Source organism: Loxodonta africana, chromosome 15 (genome assembly GCF_030014295.1).
Source record: "Loxodonta africana isolate mLoxAfr1 chromosome 15, mLoxAfr1.hap2, whole genome shotgun sequence".
NCBI lineage: Eukaryota > Metazoa > Chordata > Mammalia > Proboscidea > Elephantidae > Loxodonta > Loxodonta africana.
Genome location: NC_087356.1, coordinates 44,286,062 through 44,300,927, shown reverse-complemented (window position 1 = coordinate 44,300,927; position 14,866 = coordinate 44,286,062). Strand labels below are relative to the sequence as shown.

The 14,866-nt window shown below is 40.4% G+C and overlaps 1 gene segment (V, D, J or C); it reads left to right on the top strand.

The window, feature by feature from the left end:
• Positions 1–14,058: 14,058 nt before the first annotated feature.
• Positions 14,059–14,493, top strand: LOC104846916 (immunoglobulin kappa variable 4-1-like). The segment is given in 1 exon segment: positions 14,059–14,493. A coding segment is annotated over 1 exon segment (435 nt).
• The last annotated feature ends 373 nt before the right edge of the window (positions 14,494–14,866 follow it).

Here is a 14,866-nt window from a genome sequence, read left to right as displayed (position 1 = left end):
AAAAAAGAAGAAAGTGACAAAATCACACAACTTGAACAGATAGAAAGAGAACAGCAAAAGAAGCCCACAGCCACCAGAAGAAAGGTAATAATAAAGATCAGAGCAGAAATACGTGAAATAGAGGATAGAAAAACAATAGAAAGAATCAACAAAACCAAAAGTTAGTTCTTGGAAAAGATTAACAAAAAAGAAAAACCACTGCATAAATTGATGAAAGAAAAACACGAGAGGATGCAAATAACCCAAGTAAGAAATGAAATGGGGGTTATTACAACACCCAACTGAAATAAAAAGAATCACAACAGAGTAGTATGAAAAAGCATATGCCAACAAATTGGAAAACCTAGAGGAAATGGACAAATTTCTGCAAATACACTACCTGCCCAAATTAACACATAATGATGTTGAAAATCTGAAAAGACCCATAACAACAGAAGAGATAGAGAAGGTAAGGAAAAAAAGACCTGTCCCATATGGCTTGCCTGGAGAATTCTACGAAACATTCAGAGAAGAGCTTATGCCATTGCTACTCAACATATTTCAGAACACAGAAAAGGAAGGGCTCCTTCCAAATTCATTCTATGAAGCCAGCATAACCCTGATACCAAAACCAGGCAAAGACACCACATACACACACACAAAAAATTACCGACCAATATCTGTCATGAATATAGACGCAAAATTTCTCAACAAAATTCTAGCCAATAGAATTCAGCATCATATCAAAAAAATAACATACCACAAACAAGTAGGATTCATACCAGGTATACAAGGATGGATCAACATTAGAAAATCAATCAATGTAATCCACCACATTAATAAAAGGAAAGAAAAGAATCACATGATCATCTGAATAGATGCAGAAAAGCATTCGACAAAGTCCAAAACCCATTCCTGATAAGAACTCTCAATAAAATATGAATAGAAGGGCAATTTCTCAACATAATAAAGGGCATCTATGCAAAACTAAAGGCCAATCCCCACTCCTATTTAATATTGTGCTGGAAGTTCTAGCTACAGCAATAAGGAAAGAAAAAGAAATAAAGGGCATGTAAATTGGTAATGAAGAAGTTAAACTCTCCCTATTTGTGGGTGATGTGATAGTCTCCATAGAAAACCCAAAAGATTCCACTAGAAAACTACTGCAACTAATAGAAAGATTCAGCACAGTCCCAGTATACAAGATAAACATACAAAAATCAGTTGGATTTCTACACATCAGTAAAGACAACAATGAAAAAGAAATCAGGGAAACAATACCATTTATAACAGCCCATAAAAACATGGAATTCTTAAGAATAAGTCTAACCAGGGATATAAAGGACCTATACAAAAAACTACAAAACACTACTGGAAGAAACCAAAAAAGATTTAATTGCTCATGGATAGGTAGACTCAACATCGTGAAAATGACAATTCTACCCAAAGCGATTTACAAATACAATGCGATCTCGATCCAAATACCAACAATACTCTTTAAAGAGATGGAAAAACTCATCATTAACTTTATATGGGAAGGGAAGAAGCCCCAGATAAATAAAGCACTATTGAAGAAGAAGAATAAAGTAGGAGAACTCGCACTATCTGACCTCAGAATCTACTATACAGCTACGTTACAGTAATCAAAACATCCTGATACTGGTACAATGACAGACACATTGACCAATGAAACAGGAATGAGAACCCAGATGTAAGTCCATCCACCTACGGTCACCTGATCTTCAACAAGGGCCCAAAGTTCATCAATGGGGAAAAGACACTCTTTTCAACAAATGGTGCCAGCAAAACTGGTAGTCCATCTGCAAAAAAATGAAACAGGACCCATATCTCATACCATATACAAATACTAATTCAAAATGAGTCGAAGACCTAAACATAAGGACAAAAACTATGAACATCATAAAAGAAAAAATAGGATCAACGCTAGAGGCCTTAATACAGGGCATTGATAGGATACAAACCACAACCAACAACACACATACTCCAGAAGATAAGCTAGATAACTGGGTTCTTCTAAAAATTAGACGCTTATGCTCATCAAAAGACTTCACCAAAAGAATAAACAGAGAACCTTCAGACTGGGAAAAAATGTGGGCTATTAAAAATCAGACAAAGGTCTAATGTCTAAAATCTACAAGAAAATCCAACACCTCTACAACAAAACGACAAACAATCCAATTAAAAAATGGTCAAAGAAAATGAACAGACATTTCACCAATTGGCATAACATAGTTTATAAAGGAAAGGTTCTACATTCTACTTTGGTGAGTTGCTTCTGAGATCTTAAAAGCCTGTGAGCAGCCACCTAGGACACTTCACTGATCTCACCCGTTCAGGAGGAAGGAAGGATGAAGAAAACTAAATATACAAAGGAAAGATTAGTCCAAAGGACTAATGGAACACATCTACCATGGCCTCCACCAGACTGAGTCCGGTACAACTAGATTGTGCCCGGCTACCACTAATGACTGCTCTGACAGGGATCACAAAAGAGGACCCTGGACAGAGCTGGAGAAAAATGTAGAACATAATTCTAACTCAAAAAGGCATACCAGACTTGCTGGCCTGAGAGAGACTGGAGAAACCCTGAGAGTATGGCCCCCAGATATACTTTCAGCTGAGTAATGAAGTCATTCATGAGGTTCACCCCTAGACCAAAGGTTGGACAGGCTCATAAAACAAAATGAGAGTAAAGGGGCACACCAGCACAGGGGCAAGGACTAGAAGGCAGAACAGAACAGGAAAGCTGGTAATAGTGAACCCAAATTTTAGAAGGGAGAGTGTTGACATCACGAGGTTGTTGACCAATGTCATACAACAATATGTGTACTAACTGTTTAATGAGAAACTAGTTTGTTATGTAAACCTTCATCTAAAGTACTATTAAAAATTTAAAGAAACAAACTACTGGGTTATAGAATAAATTTATAGAATCAAATGAGAATGAAAGGACATCTTACCAGAACTTTTGGGACACAGCAAAAGCAGTGCCTAGAGGTCAATTTATAGCAATAAATGGACACATCCAAAAAGAAGAAAGGGCCAAAATCAAAACATTAACCATACAACCTGGGAAAATAGAGAGTGGCAAAAGGAACATTCGGGCACCAGAAGAAAGGAAATAAAGATTACAGCAGAAATAAAGGAAATAGAAAGATTCAACAAGACCAAAAGCTGGTTCTCTGAAAAGGTCAACAAAATCAATAAATAGTTGGCCAAACTGACAAAAGAAAAACAGGAGGGGAAGCAAATAACCTGAGTAAGTTGGGTGATATCCCTACAGACCCAACTGAAATAAAAATGATCACAACAGAATGCTATGAAAAATTGTACTCCAACAAATTTGAAAACCTACAGGAAATGGACAAATTTCTAGAAACAAGTTGTTTATCTAAACTAACACAAACTGACGTAGAAAAACTAAATAAACCCATAACAAAAAAAGAGATTAAAGAGGCAATAAAAAAAAAAAAAAAAACTCCCCCCCCAAAAGAACCCTGACCAGGAAGGCTTCCCTGGAGAATTTTACCAAACATTCAGAGAAGAGTTTACACCAGTACTACTAAAGGTATTTCAGAGCATAAAAAAAGGAAGGAATACTCCCAAACTCATTATAGAAAGCCTGCATACCCTGATACCAAAGCCGGGCGTAGAAAACACACAAAAAAAGAAAAGAAAATTGCAGACCAACATCACTGATGAACATGGGTGCAAAAATCCTCAACAAAATTCCAGCCAATAAAAGGTATTGGAGGGACATTGCAGGAGAAGGGCTCTCCTGACTGCCTAGTTGGTCAGTAGTGAGAGTGCGGGGACAGTTGGTTCTCTGTCCCAGCCACTTACTTAGAACACGCGGTTCCTTGATGACTTTGCAGTGTGACCCAGCCTTATGACTACATTACCACGGACCACTCAACACCACACGTGTGCACACGGGGATGAGGCTGAGATGCTGTGCAATCAGGGATAGAAGAACCAATCAAGCCAAAATAGCCTACCTGTGATAGGTGGACAGGCCTGAGTTGCTGTACCATTTATTTCATCTCATTTTAAAATCGTAGCTCTCCATGGAAGGATTACTCTGCAGAGAAAACTCCGACTCTAGGTTTGCTAACATTTTCTCACCTGGAACAGAGCAGAGCAGGAGCCCGAGGACCTGGATGGTGCCACCATCCTGTAGCTTCTCTCTAGTGTGATGTTGCTCAGGTTCCACTCTCCAGCAAAGGCTTCATTTATGAGGCTCAGGTCAGCAGGGCTGACCCAGGATGGGGTTTGGCAAGAGGACATTTAATCCAAGAGCCAGGGAGTATGATGGTGAAGGCTTAGAGCACAGGGTTGAGGTAGAAAATCTTGTGGGGTGCTCTCTTCTGACTTACGTTTTCAATATGGCAGTAATGGCCGCATATTATCTTGGATTCTCTGCCCAAAACTAAGATTTAGCTAGTAATTTGGAGCAAATGATTTGTGCTTGACTGCTAACCCAAAGGTTAGCAGTTTGAATCCACCAGTGAGGCCTTGGAAGAAAAGCCTGGGAATCTACTTCTGTAAGATTAAAAACCGTTCACTGTTGAGTTGATTCTGCCTTATGGTGACCCCATCTGTGTTCCAGTAAAACTGTGATTTATATGGCTTTTAATGACTGAATTTTCAGAAGTAGAGCGCCAGGTTTTTTTGTTTTTGTTTTTGTTTTTTTAAGGCCACTGTTGGTGGACTAGGAGCTGAGTGAGCTAACCATTAAATACAATTTTAATTAATTTTTTTTTTTTTTGGTTGTTTCATGCATGAGGGTAAATCCTGTCCTTGTTATTCCATCTAGCCTACAAGTGGAAGTCTCTCTTCTACGGAGTTTTAAAATTTGGGTAATTCTATTTCTACTTTCTAGAAATTCACTTGGTTCTTTTTCAGATCTGAAATGTCTCCTTTTTAGTTTTCGGTACCTTGCATAAAATGTCAACTTTGTCATTTATTTCTTTAAATAAAGTCATATAATGCCTAAATCTGAAGTATGAGCAGAACTCCTTTTGTTCTGTTATTTCTGTTGCATCATATTTGTATTCATATCATGTTGTTGTTGTTGTTGTTAGCCGCCATCAAATCAATTCCAACTCATAGTGACCCTATATACAATAGAACGAAACATTCCATGGCCCTGAGCCATCCTCACAACCTTTGCTATGTTTCAGCCACTGTGTTAATCCATTTCTTTGAGGTCCTTTCTCTTTTTTGCTGACCCTCTACTTTTTTTTTTTAATTAACTTTTATTAAGCTTCAAGTGAACATTTACAAATCCAATCAGTCTGTCACATGTAAGTTTACATACATCTTACTCCCTTCTCCCACTTGCTCTCCCCCTATTGAGTCAGCCCTTTCAGTCTCTCGTTTCATGCCAATTTGGCCATCTTCCCTCTCTCTCTATCTTTCCATCCCCCCTCCAGACAAGAGTTGCCAACACACTCTCAAGTGTCCACCTGATTTAATTAGCTCACTCTTCATCAGCATCTCTCTCCCCTCCACTGACCAGTCCCTTTCATATCTGATGAGTTGTCTTCTGGGATGGTTTCTGTCCTGTGCCAACAGAAGGTCTGGGGAGCATTGCTCTCGGGATTCCTCTAGTCGCAGTCATACCATTAAGTATGGTCTTTTTATGAGAATTTGGGGTCTGTATCCCATTGGTCTCCTGCTCCCTCAGGAGTTCTCTGTTGTGCTCCCTGACAGGGCAGTCATCGATTGTGGCCGGGCACCAACTAGTTCTTCTGGTCTCAGGATGATGTTGGTCTCTGGTTCATGTGGCCCTTTCTGTCTCTTGGGTCCTTAGTTGTCGTGTGACCTTGGTGTTCTTCATTTTCCTTTGCTCCAGGTGAGTTGAGACCAATTGATGCATCTTAGATGGCCGCTTGTTAACATTTAGGACCCCAGACGCCACATTTCAAAGTGGGATGCAGAATGTTTTCATAATAGAATTATTTTGCCCATTGACTTAGAAGTCCCCTCAAACCATGTTCCCCAGACCCCCGCCCCTGCTCCGCTGACCTTTGAAGCATTCATTTTATCCCGGAAACCTCTTTGCTTTTAGTCCAGTCCAATTGAGCTGACCTTCCTTGTATTGAGTGTTGTCTTTCCCTTCACCCAAAGCAGTTCTTATCTACTTGTTGATCAATAAAAAACCCTCTCCCTCCCTCCCTCCCTCCCCCCCTCGTAACCACAAAAGTATGTGTTCTTCTCAGGTTTACTATTTCTCAAGATCTTATAATAGTGGTCTTATACAATATTTGTCCTTTTGCCTCTGACTCATTTCGCTCAGCATAATGCCTTCCAGATTCCTCCATGTTATGAAATGTTTCACAGATTCGTCACTGTTCTTTATCGATGCGTAGTATTCCATTGTGTGACTATACCACAATTTACTTACCCATTCATCCGTTGACGGACACCTTGGTTGCTTCCAGCTTTTTGCTATTGTAAACAAACAAACAAAAAAATTGTAAACAGAGCTGCAATAAACATGGGTGTGCATATATCTGTTTGTGTTAAGGCTCTTGTATCTCTAGGGTATATTCCGAGGAGTGGGATTTCTGGGTTGTATGGTAGTTCTATTTCTAACTGTTTAAGATAACGCCAGATAGATTTCCAAAGTGGTTGTACCATTTACATTCCCACCAGCAGTGTATGAAAGTTCCAGTCTCTCCGCAGCCTCTCCAACATTTATTATTTTGTGTTTTTTGGATTAATGCCAGTCTAGTTGGTGTGAGATGGAACCTCATCGTAGTTTTAATTTGCATTTCTCTAATGGCTAATGATCGGGAGCATTTTCTCATGTATCTGTTGGCTGCCCGTATATCTTCTTTAGTGAAATGTGTGTTCAGATCCTTTGCCCACTTCTTGATTGGGTTGTTTGTCTTTTTGTGGTTGAGTTTTGATAGAATCATGTAGATTTTAGAGATCAGGCACTGGACTGAGATGTCATAGCTGAATATTCTTTCCCAGTCTGTAGGTGGTCTTTTTACTCTTTTGGTGAAGTCTTTAGATGAGCATAGGTGTTTGATTTCTAGGAGCTCCCAGTTATCTGGTTTCTCTTCATCATTTTTGGCAATGTTTTGTATTCTGTTTATGCCCTGTATTAGGGCTCCTAGGGTTGTCCCTATTTTTTCTTCCATGATCTTTATCGTTTTAGTCTTTATGTTTGGGTCTTTGATCCACTTGGAGTTAGTTTTTGTGCATGGTGTGAGATATGGGTCCTGTTTCATTCTTTTGCAAATGGATATCCAGTTATGCCAGCACCATTTGTTAAAAAGACTATCTTTTCCCCAATTAACTGACACTGGGCCTTTGTCAAATATCAGCTGCTCATACATGGATGGATTTATATCTGGATTCTCAATTCTGTTCCATTGATCTATGTGCCTGTTGTTGTACCAGTACCAGGCTGTTTTGACTACTGTAGCTGTATAATAGGTTCTGAAATCAGGTAGAGTGAGGCCTCCCACTTTTTTCTTCTTTTTCAGTAATGCTTTGCTTATCCGGGGGTTCTTTCCCTTCCATATGAAATTGGAGATTTGTTTCTCTATCCCCTTAAAATATGACATTGGAATTTGGATTGGAAGTGCGTTACATGTATAGATGGCTTTTGGTAGAATAGACATTTTTACTATGTTAAGTCTTCCTATCCATGAGCAGGGTATGTTTTTCCACTTAAGTATGTCCTTTTGAATTTCTTGTAGTAGAGCTTTGTAGTTTTCTTTGTATAGGTCTTTTACATCCTTGGTAAGATTTATTCCTAAGTATTTTATCTTCTTGGGGGCTACTGTGAATGGTATTGATTTGGTTATTTCCTCTTCGGTGTTCTTTTTGTTGATGTAGAGGAATCCAAGTGATTTTTGTATGTTTATTTTATAACCTGAGACTCTGCCAAAGTCTTCTATTAGTTTCAGTAGTTTTCTGGAGGATTCCTTGGGGTTTTCTGTGTATAAGATCATGTCATCTGCAAATAGTGATAACTTTACTTCCTCCTTGCCAATCCGGATACCTTTTATTTCCTTGTCTAGCCTAATTGCCCTGGCTAGGACTTCCAGCACCCATGTTGAATAAGAGCGGTGATAAAGGGCATCCTTGTCTGGTTCCCGTTCTCAAGGGAAATGCTTTCAGGTTCTCTCCGTTTAGAGTGATATTGGCTGTTGGCTTTGCATAGATGCCCTTTATTATGTTGAGGAATTTTCCTTCAATTCCTATTTTGCTTAGAGTTTTTATCATAAATGGGTGTTGAACTTTGTCAAATGCCTTTTCTGCATCTATTGGTAAGGTTATGTGGTTTTTATCTTTTGTTTTATTTATGTGATGGATTACATTAATGGTTTTTCTGATATTAAACCAGCCTTGCAATCCCACTTGATCAGGGTGAATTATTTTTTTGATGTGTTGTTGGACTCTATTGGCTAGAATTTTGTTGAGGATTTTTGCATCTATGTTCATGAGGGATATAGGTCTAAAATTTTCTTTTTTTTGTAATGTCTTTACCTGATTTTGGTATCAGGGAGATGGTGGCTTCATAGAATGAGTAGGGTAGTATTCCGTCTTTTTCTATGCTTTGAAATACCTTCAGTAGTAGTGGTGTTAAGTCTTCTCTGAAGGTTTGGTAGAACTCTGCAGTGAAGCCGTCTGGGCCAGGGCTTTTTTTGTTGGAAGTTTTTTGATTACCGTTTCAATCTCTTTTTTTGTTATGGGTCTATTTAGTTGTTCTACTTCTGAATGTGTTAGTTTAGGTAGGTAGTGTTTTTCCAAGAATTCATCCATTTCTTCTAGGTTTTCAAATTTGTTAGAGTACAATTTTTCGTAGTAATCTGAAATGATTCTTTTAATTTCTTTTGGCTCTGTTGTGATGTGGTCCTTCTCGTTTCTTATTCGGGTTATTGGTTTCCTTTCCTGTTTTTCTTTAGTCAGTCTAGCCAATGGCTTATCAATTTTGTTAATTTTTTCAAAGAACCAGCTTTTGGCTTTGTTAATTCTTTCAGTTGTTTTTCTGTTCTATAATTCATTTAGTTCAGCTCTAATTTTTATTATTTGTTTTCTTCTGGTGCCTGATGGGTTCTTTTGTTGCTCATTTTCTATTTGTTCAAGTTGTCGGGACAGTTCTCTGCTTTTGGCTCTTTCTTCTTTTTGTATGTGTGCATTTATCATATAAATTGACCTCTGAGCACTGCTTTTGCTGTGTCCCAGAGGTTTTGATAGGAAGTATTTTCATTCTCGTTGCATTCTATGAATTTCCTTATTCCCTCCTTGATGTCTTCTATAACCCAGTCCTTTTTCAGGAGGGTATTGTTCATTTTCCAAGTATTTGATTTCTTTTCCCTGGTTTTTCTGTTATTGATTTCTAGTTTCATTGCCTTGTGGTCTGAGAAGATGCTTTGTAATATTTCGATGTTTTGGACTCTGCAAAGATTTGTTTTATGACCTAATATGTGGTCTATTCTAGAGAATGTTCCATGTGCACTAGAAAAAAAGTATATTTTGCAGCAGTTGTGTGGAGAGTTCTGTATAAATCAATGAGGTCAAGTTGGTTGATTGTTGTAAGTAGGTCTTCCGTGTCTCTATTGAGCTTCTTATTGGATGTCCTGGCCTTCTCCAAAAGTGGTGTGTTGAAGTCTCCTACTATAAATGTGGAGGTGTCTATCTCACTTTTCAATTCTGTTAAATTTTGATTTATGCATCTTGCAGCCCTGTCATTGGGTGCATAAATATTTAATATGGCTATGTCTTCCTGATCAATTGTCCCTTTTATCATTATGTAGTGTCCTTCTTTATCCTTTGTGGTGGATTTAAGTCTAAAGTCTATTTTATCAGAAATTAATATTGCTACTCCTCTTCTTTTTTGCTTATTGTTTACTTGATATATTTTTTTCCATCCTTTGAGTTTTAGTTTGTTTGTGTCTCTAAGTCTAAGGTGTGTCTCTTGTAGGCAGCATATAGATGGATCGTGTTTCTTTATCCAGTCCGTGACTCTCTGTCTCTTTATTGGTGCATTTAGTCCATTTACATTCAGGGTAATTATAGATAAATAAGTTTTTAGTGCTGTCATTTTGATGCCTTTTCATGTGTGTTGTTGGCCATTTCATTTTTCCACATACTTTTTTGTGCTGAGACGTTTTTCTTAGTAGATTGTGAGATCCTCATTTTCATGATGTTTAACTTTATGTTAGTTGAGTCGTTACGTTTTTCTTGGCTTTTTTCATGAGTTATGGCGTTGATATTCCTTTTTGTGGTTATCTTATTATTTTTTCTAAGTAAAACCCTAACTTTCATCGTTCTATATCGCCTTGTATCACTCTCCATCTGGCAGTTCAATGCCTCCTATATTTAGTCCCTCTTTTTGATTATTGTGATCTTTTACCTTTTGATTTCCATGATTCCCTGTTGTGTGCATTATTTTATTTATTTATTTATTTTTTAGAATTAATCTTAATTTGTTTGTTTTTGTGCTTTCCCTATTTGAGTTGATAATCAGGACGTTCTGTTTTGTGACCTTGTATTGTGCTGGTACCTGATATTATTGGTCATCTGACCAAACAATCTCCTTTAGCATTTCTTGTAGGCTTGGTTTGGTTTTTGTAAATTCTCTAAACTTGTGTTTATCTGTAAATATCTTAATTTCTCCTTCATATTTCAGAGAGAGTTTTGCTGGATATATGATCCTTGGTTGGCAGTTTTTCTCCTTCAGTGTTCTGTTTACGTCGTCCCATTCCCTTCTTGCCTGCATGGTTTCTGCTGAGTAGTCTGAACTTATTCTTATTGATTCTCCCTTGAAGGAAACCTTTCTTTTCTCCATGGCTGCTTTTAAAATTTTCTGTTTATCATTGGTTTTGGTCAGTTTGATGATAATATGTCTTGGTGTTTTTCTTTTTGGATCAATTTTAAATGGGGTTCGATGAGCATCTTGGATAGATATCCTTTCGTCTTTCATGATGTCAGGGAAGTTTTGTGTCAGGAGTTCTTCAACTATTTTCTCTGTGTTTTCTGTCCCCCCTCCCTGTTCTGGGACTCCAATCACTCGCAAGTTATCCTTCTTGATAGAGTCCCACATGAGTCTTAGGGTTTCTTCATTTTTTTTAATTCTTTTATCTGATTTTTTTTCAGCTATGTTGGTGTTGATTCCCTGGTCCTCCAGAAGTCCCAGTCTACATTCTAATTGCTCAAGTCTGCTCCTCTGACTTCCTATTGCATTGTCTAATTCTGTAATTTTATTGTTAATCTTTTGGATTTCTACATGCTATCTCTCTATGGATTCTTGCAACTTATTAATTTTTCCACTATGTTCTTGAATAATCTTTTTGAGTTCTTCAACAGTTTTATCAGTGTGTTCCTTGGCTTTTTCTGCAGTTAGCCTAATTTCATTTGTGATGTCTTTAAGCATTCTGTAAATTAGTTTTTTATATTCTGTATCTGATAATTCCAGGATTGTATCTTCATTTGGGAAAGATTTTGATTCTTTTGTTTGGTGGGTTGGAGAAGCTGTCATGGTCTGCTTCTTTATGTGGTTTGATATGGATTGTTGTCTCCGAGCCATCACTGGGAAACTAGTTTTTCCAGAAAATCCGCTAAAAAAAAATGCAGTCAGATCCCTATCAGAGTTCTCCCTCTGGCTCAGGCTATTCGGATGTTAATGGAGCTGCCTGGGGAGGGTGGGGGAGGGATCAGAGAGCTAGGAGTGTAGCACCTCAGAATGTAGCCAGAGTTGTTTGTCTTACTTGGAATGACTCTTATATCTGAGAATTCCGCGGGGCCTGTCGCCTATATTTACTGGCTGTGTGGAGATTGCCCCCGGGGGGTCTGGCCCGCTGGCGTCACGGTCAGATCCTCCGCTGTCAGCCCCACCCCCAAGGTTAAGGCTCCCCTACTGGGACGGTGCACTCCCGACTCCAAAATCAGTCGCTGCCTCCCGGGGACTCCCTGTCCTGCCAGCCGCGTTGTGCGCCGCTCCTGAGAACCGGGTGGGCTCCCCCCCCCCGGGGTCAGCTCAGGAGAGTGGAGCAGCTCCCCGGGCCTGAGCTGCGACTGCACGTCCCGACTGGGACACCGCTCTCCCCGCTTCAAGACCAGCCACTGCCTCCCGGGGACTTCTTCCACCGGCTGTGCCACCGCTCTGCCCGCATGAACCGGCTGGGCCCGCGCGAACCGGTTGGGACTGCCCCGGGGTCAATTCAGGGAAATGTAGCTGGTCCCCGTGCTCGTTCCACTCCCGCTCCCCGCCAAAATCCTGGCGGGACGGCTCCCCGGCTGTGACGCTGCTCTCCCCACTCCAAGACCAGTCACTGCCTCCCGGGGACTTCACCCACCAGCTGCGCCGCCACGCCGCCTGCGCCAACTGGCTGGGCTCCCTCTGGGGATGAGTTCGGGGGCTAGGGCTGGGCCCCTTGTCTGTGCCATCTGCCCCCCTGGGCTCTGCCCCAAATCGGGCTCTGAAGGTCGCCTGACGGATATGCTGGCTCCTGGCTCTGAAAACAATCGCTGTCTCCCTGTATTTGTTCGTTCTCCGTCTCTAAATCTGTGTTTGTTGTTCAGAGTTCGTAGATTGTTATGTATGTGATCGATTCACTTGTTTTTCAGAGTCTTTGTTGCAAGAGGGATCCGCGGTAGCATCCACCTAGTCCGCCATCTTGGCCCCGCCCATCGACCCTCTACTTTGTGGCGCATGATATCTTTCTCCAGGGACTGGTCCCTTCTAATAACATATCCCAAGTAAGAGAGATGGAGTCTCACCTTCAAGACTGAGCTGCTCCAGGCACACCAAGGCCGTGCATACCTGGAATGCAACTCTTTGAAGAGTTGGTATTCAAAGACAACTTTACAAGGAAATCCTGTTTGTTTTTTCCTGTCCATTTCCACAATGAATATAGAGCCCTCTTCTCAGGTCCTAGCCATTGTGTACATGATAGGTTCCACATACTCTTTGGTTCACACTTCCTTTGTGAGCTGAGCCCTCCTGAACCCTAGCTCCATATAGGCTTCCTGAGGACTTTCCACACGGGTAAATTCTGGGTCCGTCTTCCATTTCTCTGGCCCTTGCGTAGCCCTCGAATCCAATCTCAAGTGCTTGCAGTGTTTTTAAGTATACTTCAGGATACAAGTACCTTTAGAGCTAAGACATTTTCTAGCTATAAATTTTTGTCAAACATTGAGGCAAAAATTTCCCATATTCTTCCCTTTCCTTTGTTACTTCTTTTTTTTCCAGCATTTTTTTTTTAATCATTTCCAAAAACTGTTGATTTGAGGAAACTAGTCCATCATTTACAGAACCTGAACCCATTTAAGACTGTTTTTAGGTTAAAACTGAAGCGATTCATTTAGATCATGGGTGCTTCAAGCAGTTGTGATGGGCTACGAACCTAAAGGTTGGCAGTTTGGACACACCCAGTGGTACCCTGGAATGAAAGCCTGTCAGTCTGCTTCTATAAAGAATACAGGCAAGAAAACCCTATGGAGCAGCTCTACTGTGTAACACATGTGGTTATCATGAGTTGGAATCCACTGGGCTGAGAGAGGTTTTAAGTTGATATTAGGGTTTCTAAGTCACTTCTGTATCTTTTGTAGTGATAAAAGTATAATTTCTGTGATATTATTGGCTCTCAATGTACACTGGATAGTTTCACAGCCTGTGGTCCATGTAATTTGCTTTCATTTCACTGATTGCTTTGCATAGGCCCCTCCACACCCAGGCTGGCAGCTCAGATATTATAAACGGGGCCTGTGCCACGGGAGCTGATCTGCATCAGGCAGGCAGGGGCAGCAAGATGGTGCCATAGACCCTGTTCCTCATGTCCCTGTTGCTCTGGGCCTCTGGTGAGCAATTAAAAGTGCTTCAATCCCTCTAGAGTAACATCTTTGTAGAGTTGAGAAATGATTTTAAGATATAGTGGGAAATGATGGTTATTTCCAAAATAGAACCAATTATGTGCTGATACATAATATTACTAGATATTGTTGTATTAATGAGCCTATGAAAAAGTGTGTGTGTGTATGTATCCATGGTAACTGGCCACTCTGATTACAGATGCCAGTGGGGACATCATAATGACCCAGTCTCCAGCCTCCCTGGCTGCATCTCCAGGAGGAACAGTGACCATCAACTGCAAGTCCAGCCAGAGTCTTTTTTACAGCTCCAACAAGAAGGACTACTTAGCCTGGTACCAGCAGAAGCCAGGACAGGTTCTTAAGCTGCTCATCTACTATGCATCCAACGGGGCATCTGGGGTCCCTGACTGGTTCAGTGGCAGTGGGTCTGGGACAGACTTCACTCTCACCATCAGCAACTTCCAGGCTGAAGATGCCGCAGTTTATTTTTGTCTGCAAAGTTATGATACACCACCCACAGCGCTTCAGCCTCAAACACAAACCTCCTCCCGAGGGCTACAAGCCACTGTGTCTTCACTGCACCAGCTGCTTCCTTTCTGCTCAGCCCTGAACATGCATGCTTCCTCTGTTTGCCCCAAGGAACACATCTCCTGACGATTTCCTTGGAGTATTTGCAGGTTCCAGGAGAAAATTAAGGGATGCGTCTTCTTCTGGATCCCCTTTTGTGGTAAATTATAGAAAAAAGAATGCTCTAAAAACCTTTTGTAGGTTTGTCAGGAGTTTTCGTACCACAGGAACCTGCTTGTTTCGCATGGATAGATCACGTGAGTAATTTGGTGAAGGGCCCAGAGTGCTTTACAACTAATCTTTTCAGATAGAAAGATTAGTTCTCTCTTCCCTGTGCCTTCTTGACTCTGGAACACTCCCATTTTATTTCCTTGTTTTCCTCAACTTTTTCTTTTTTCTGCCATTACCCCTCTACAACTCTGGACCTAACCCAATATTAAACCTGGGTCCTTCGTATTTA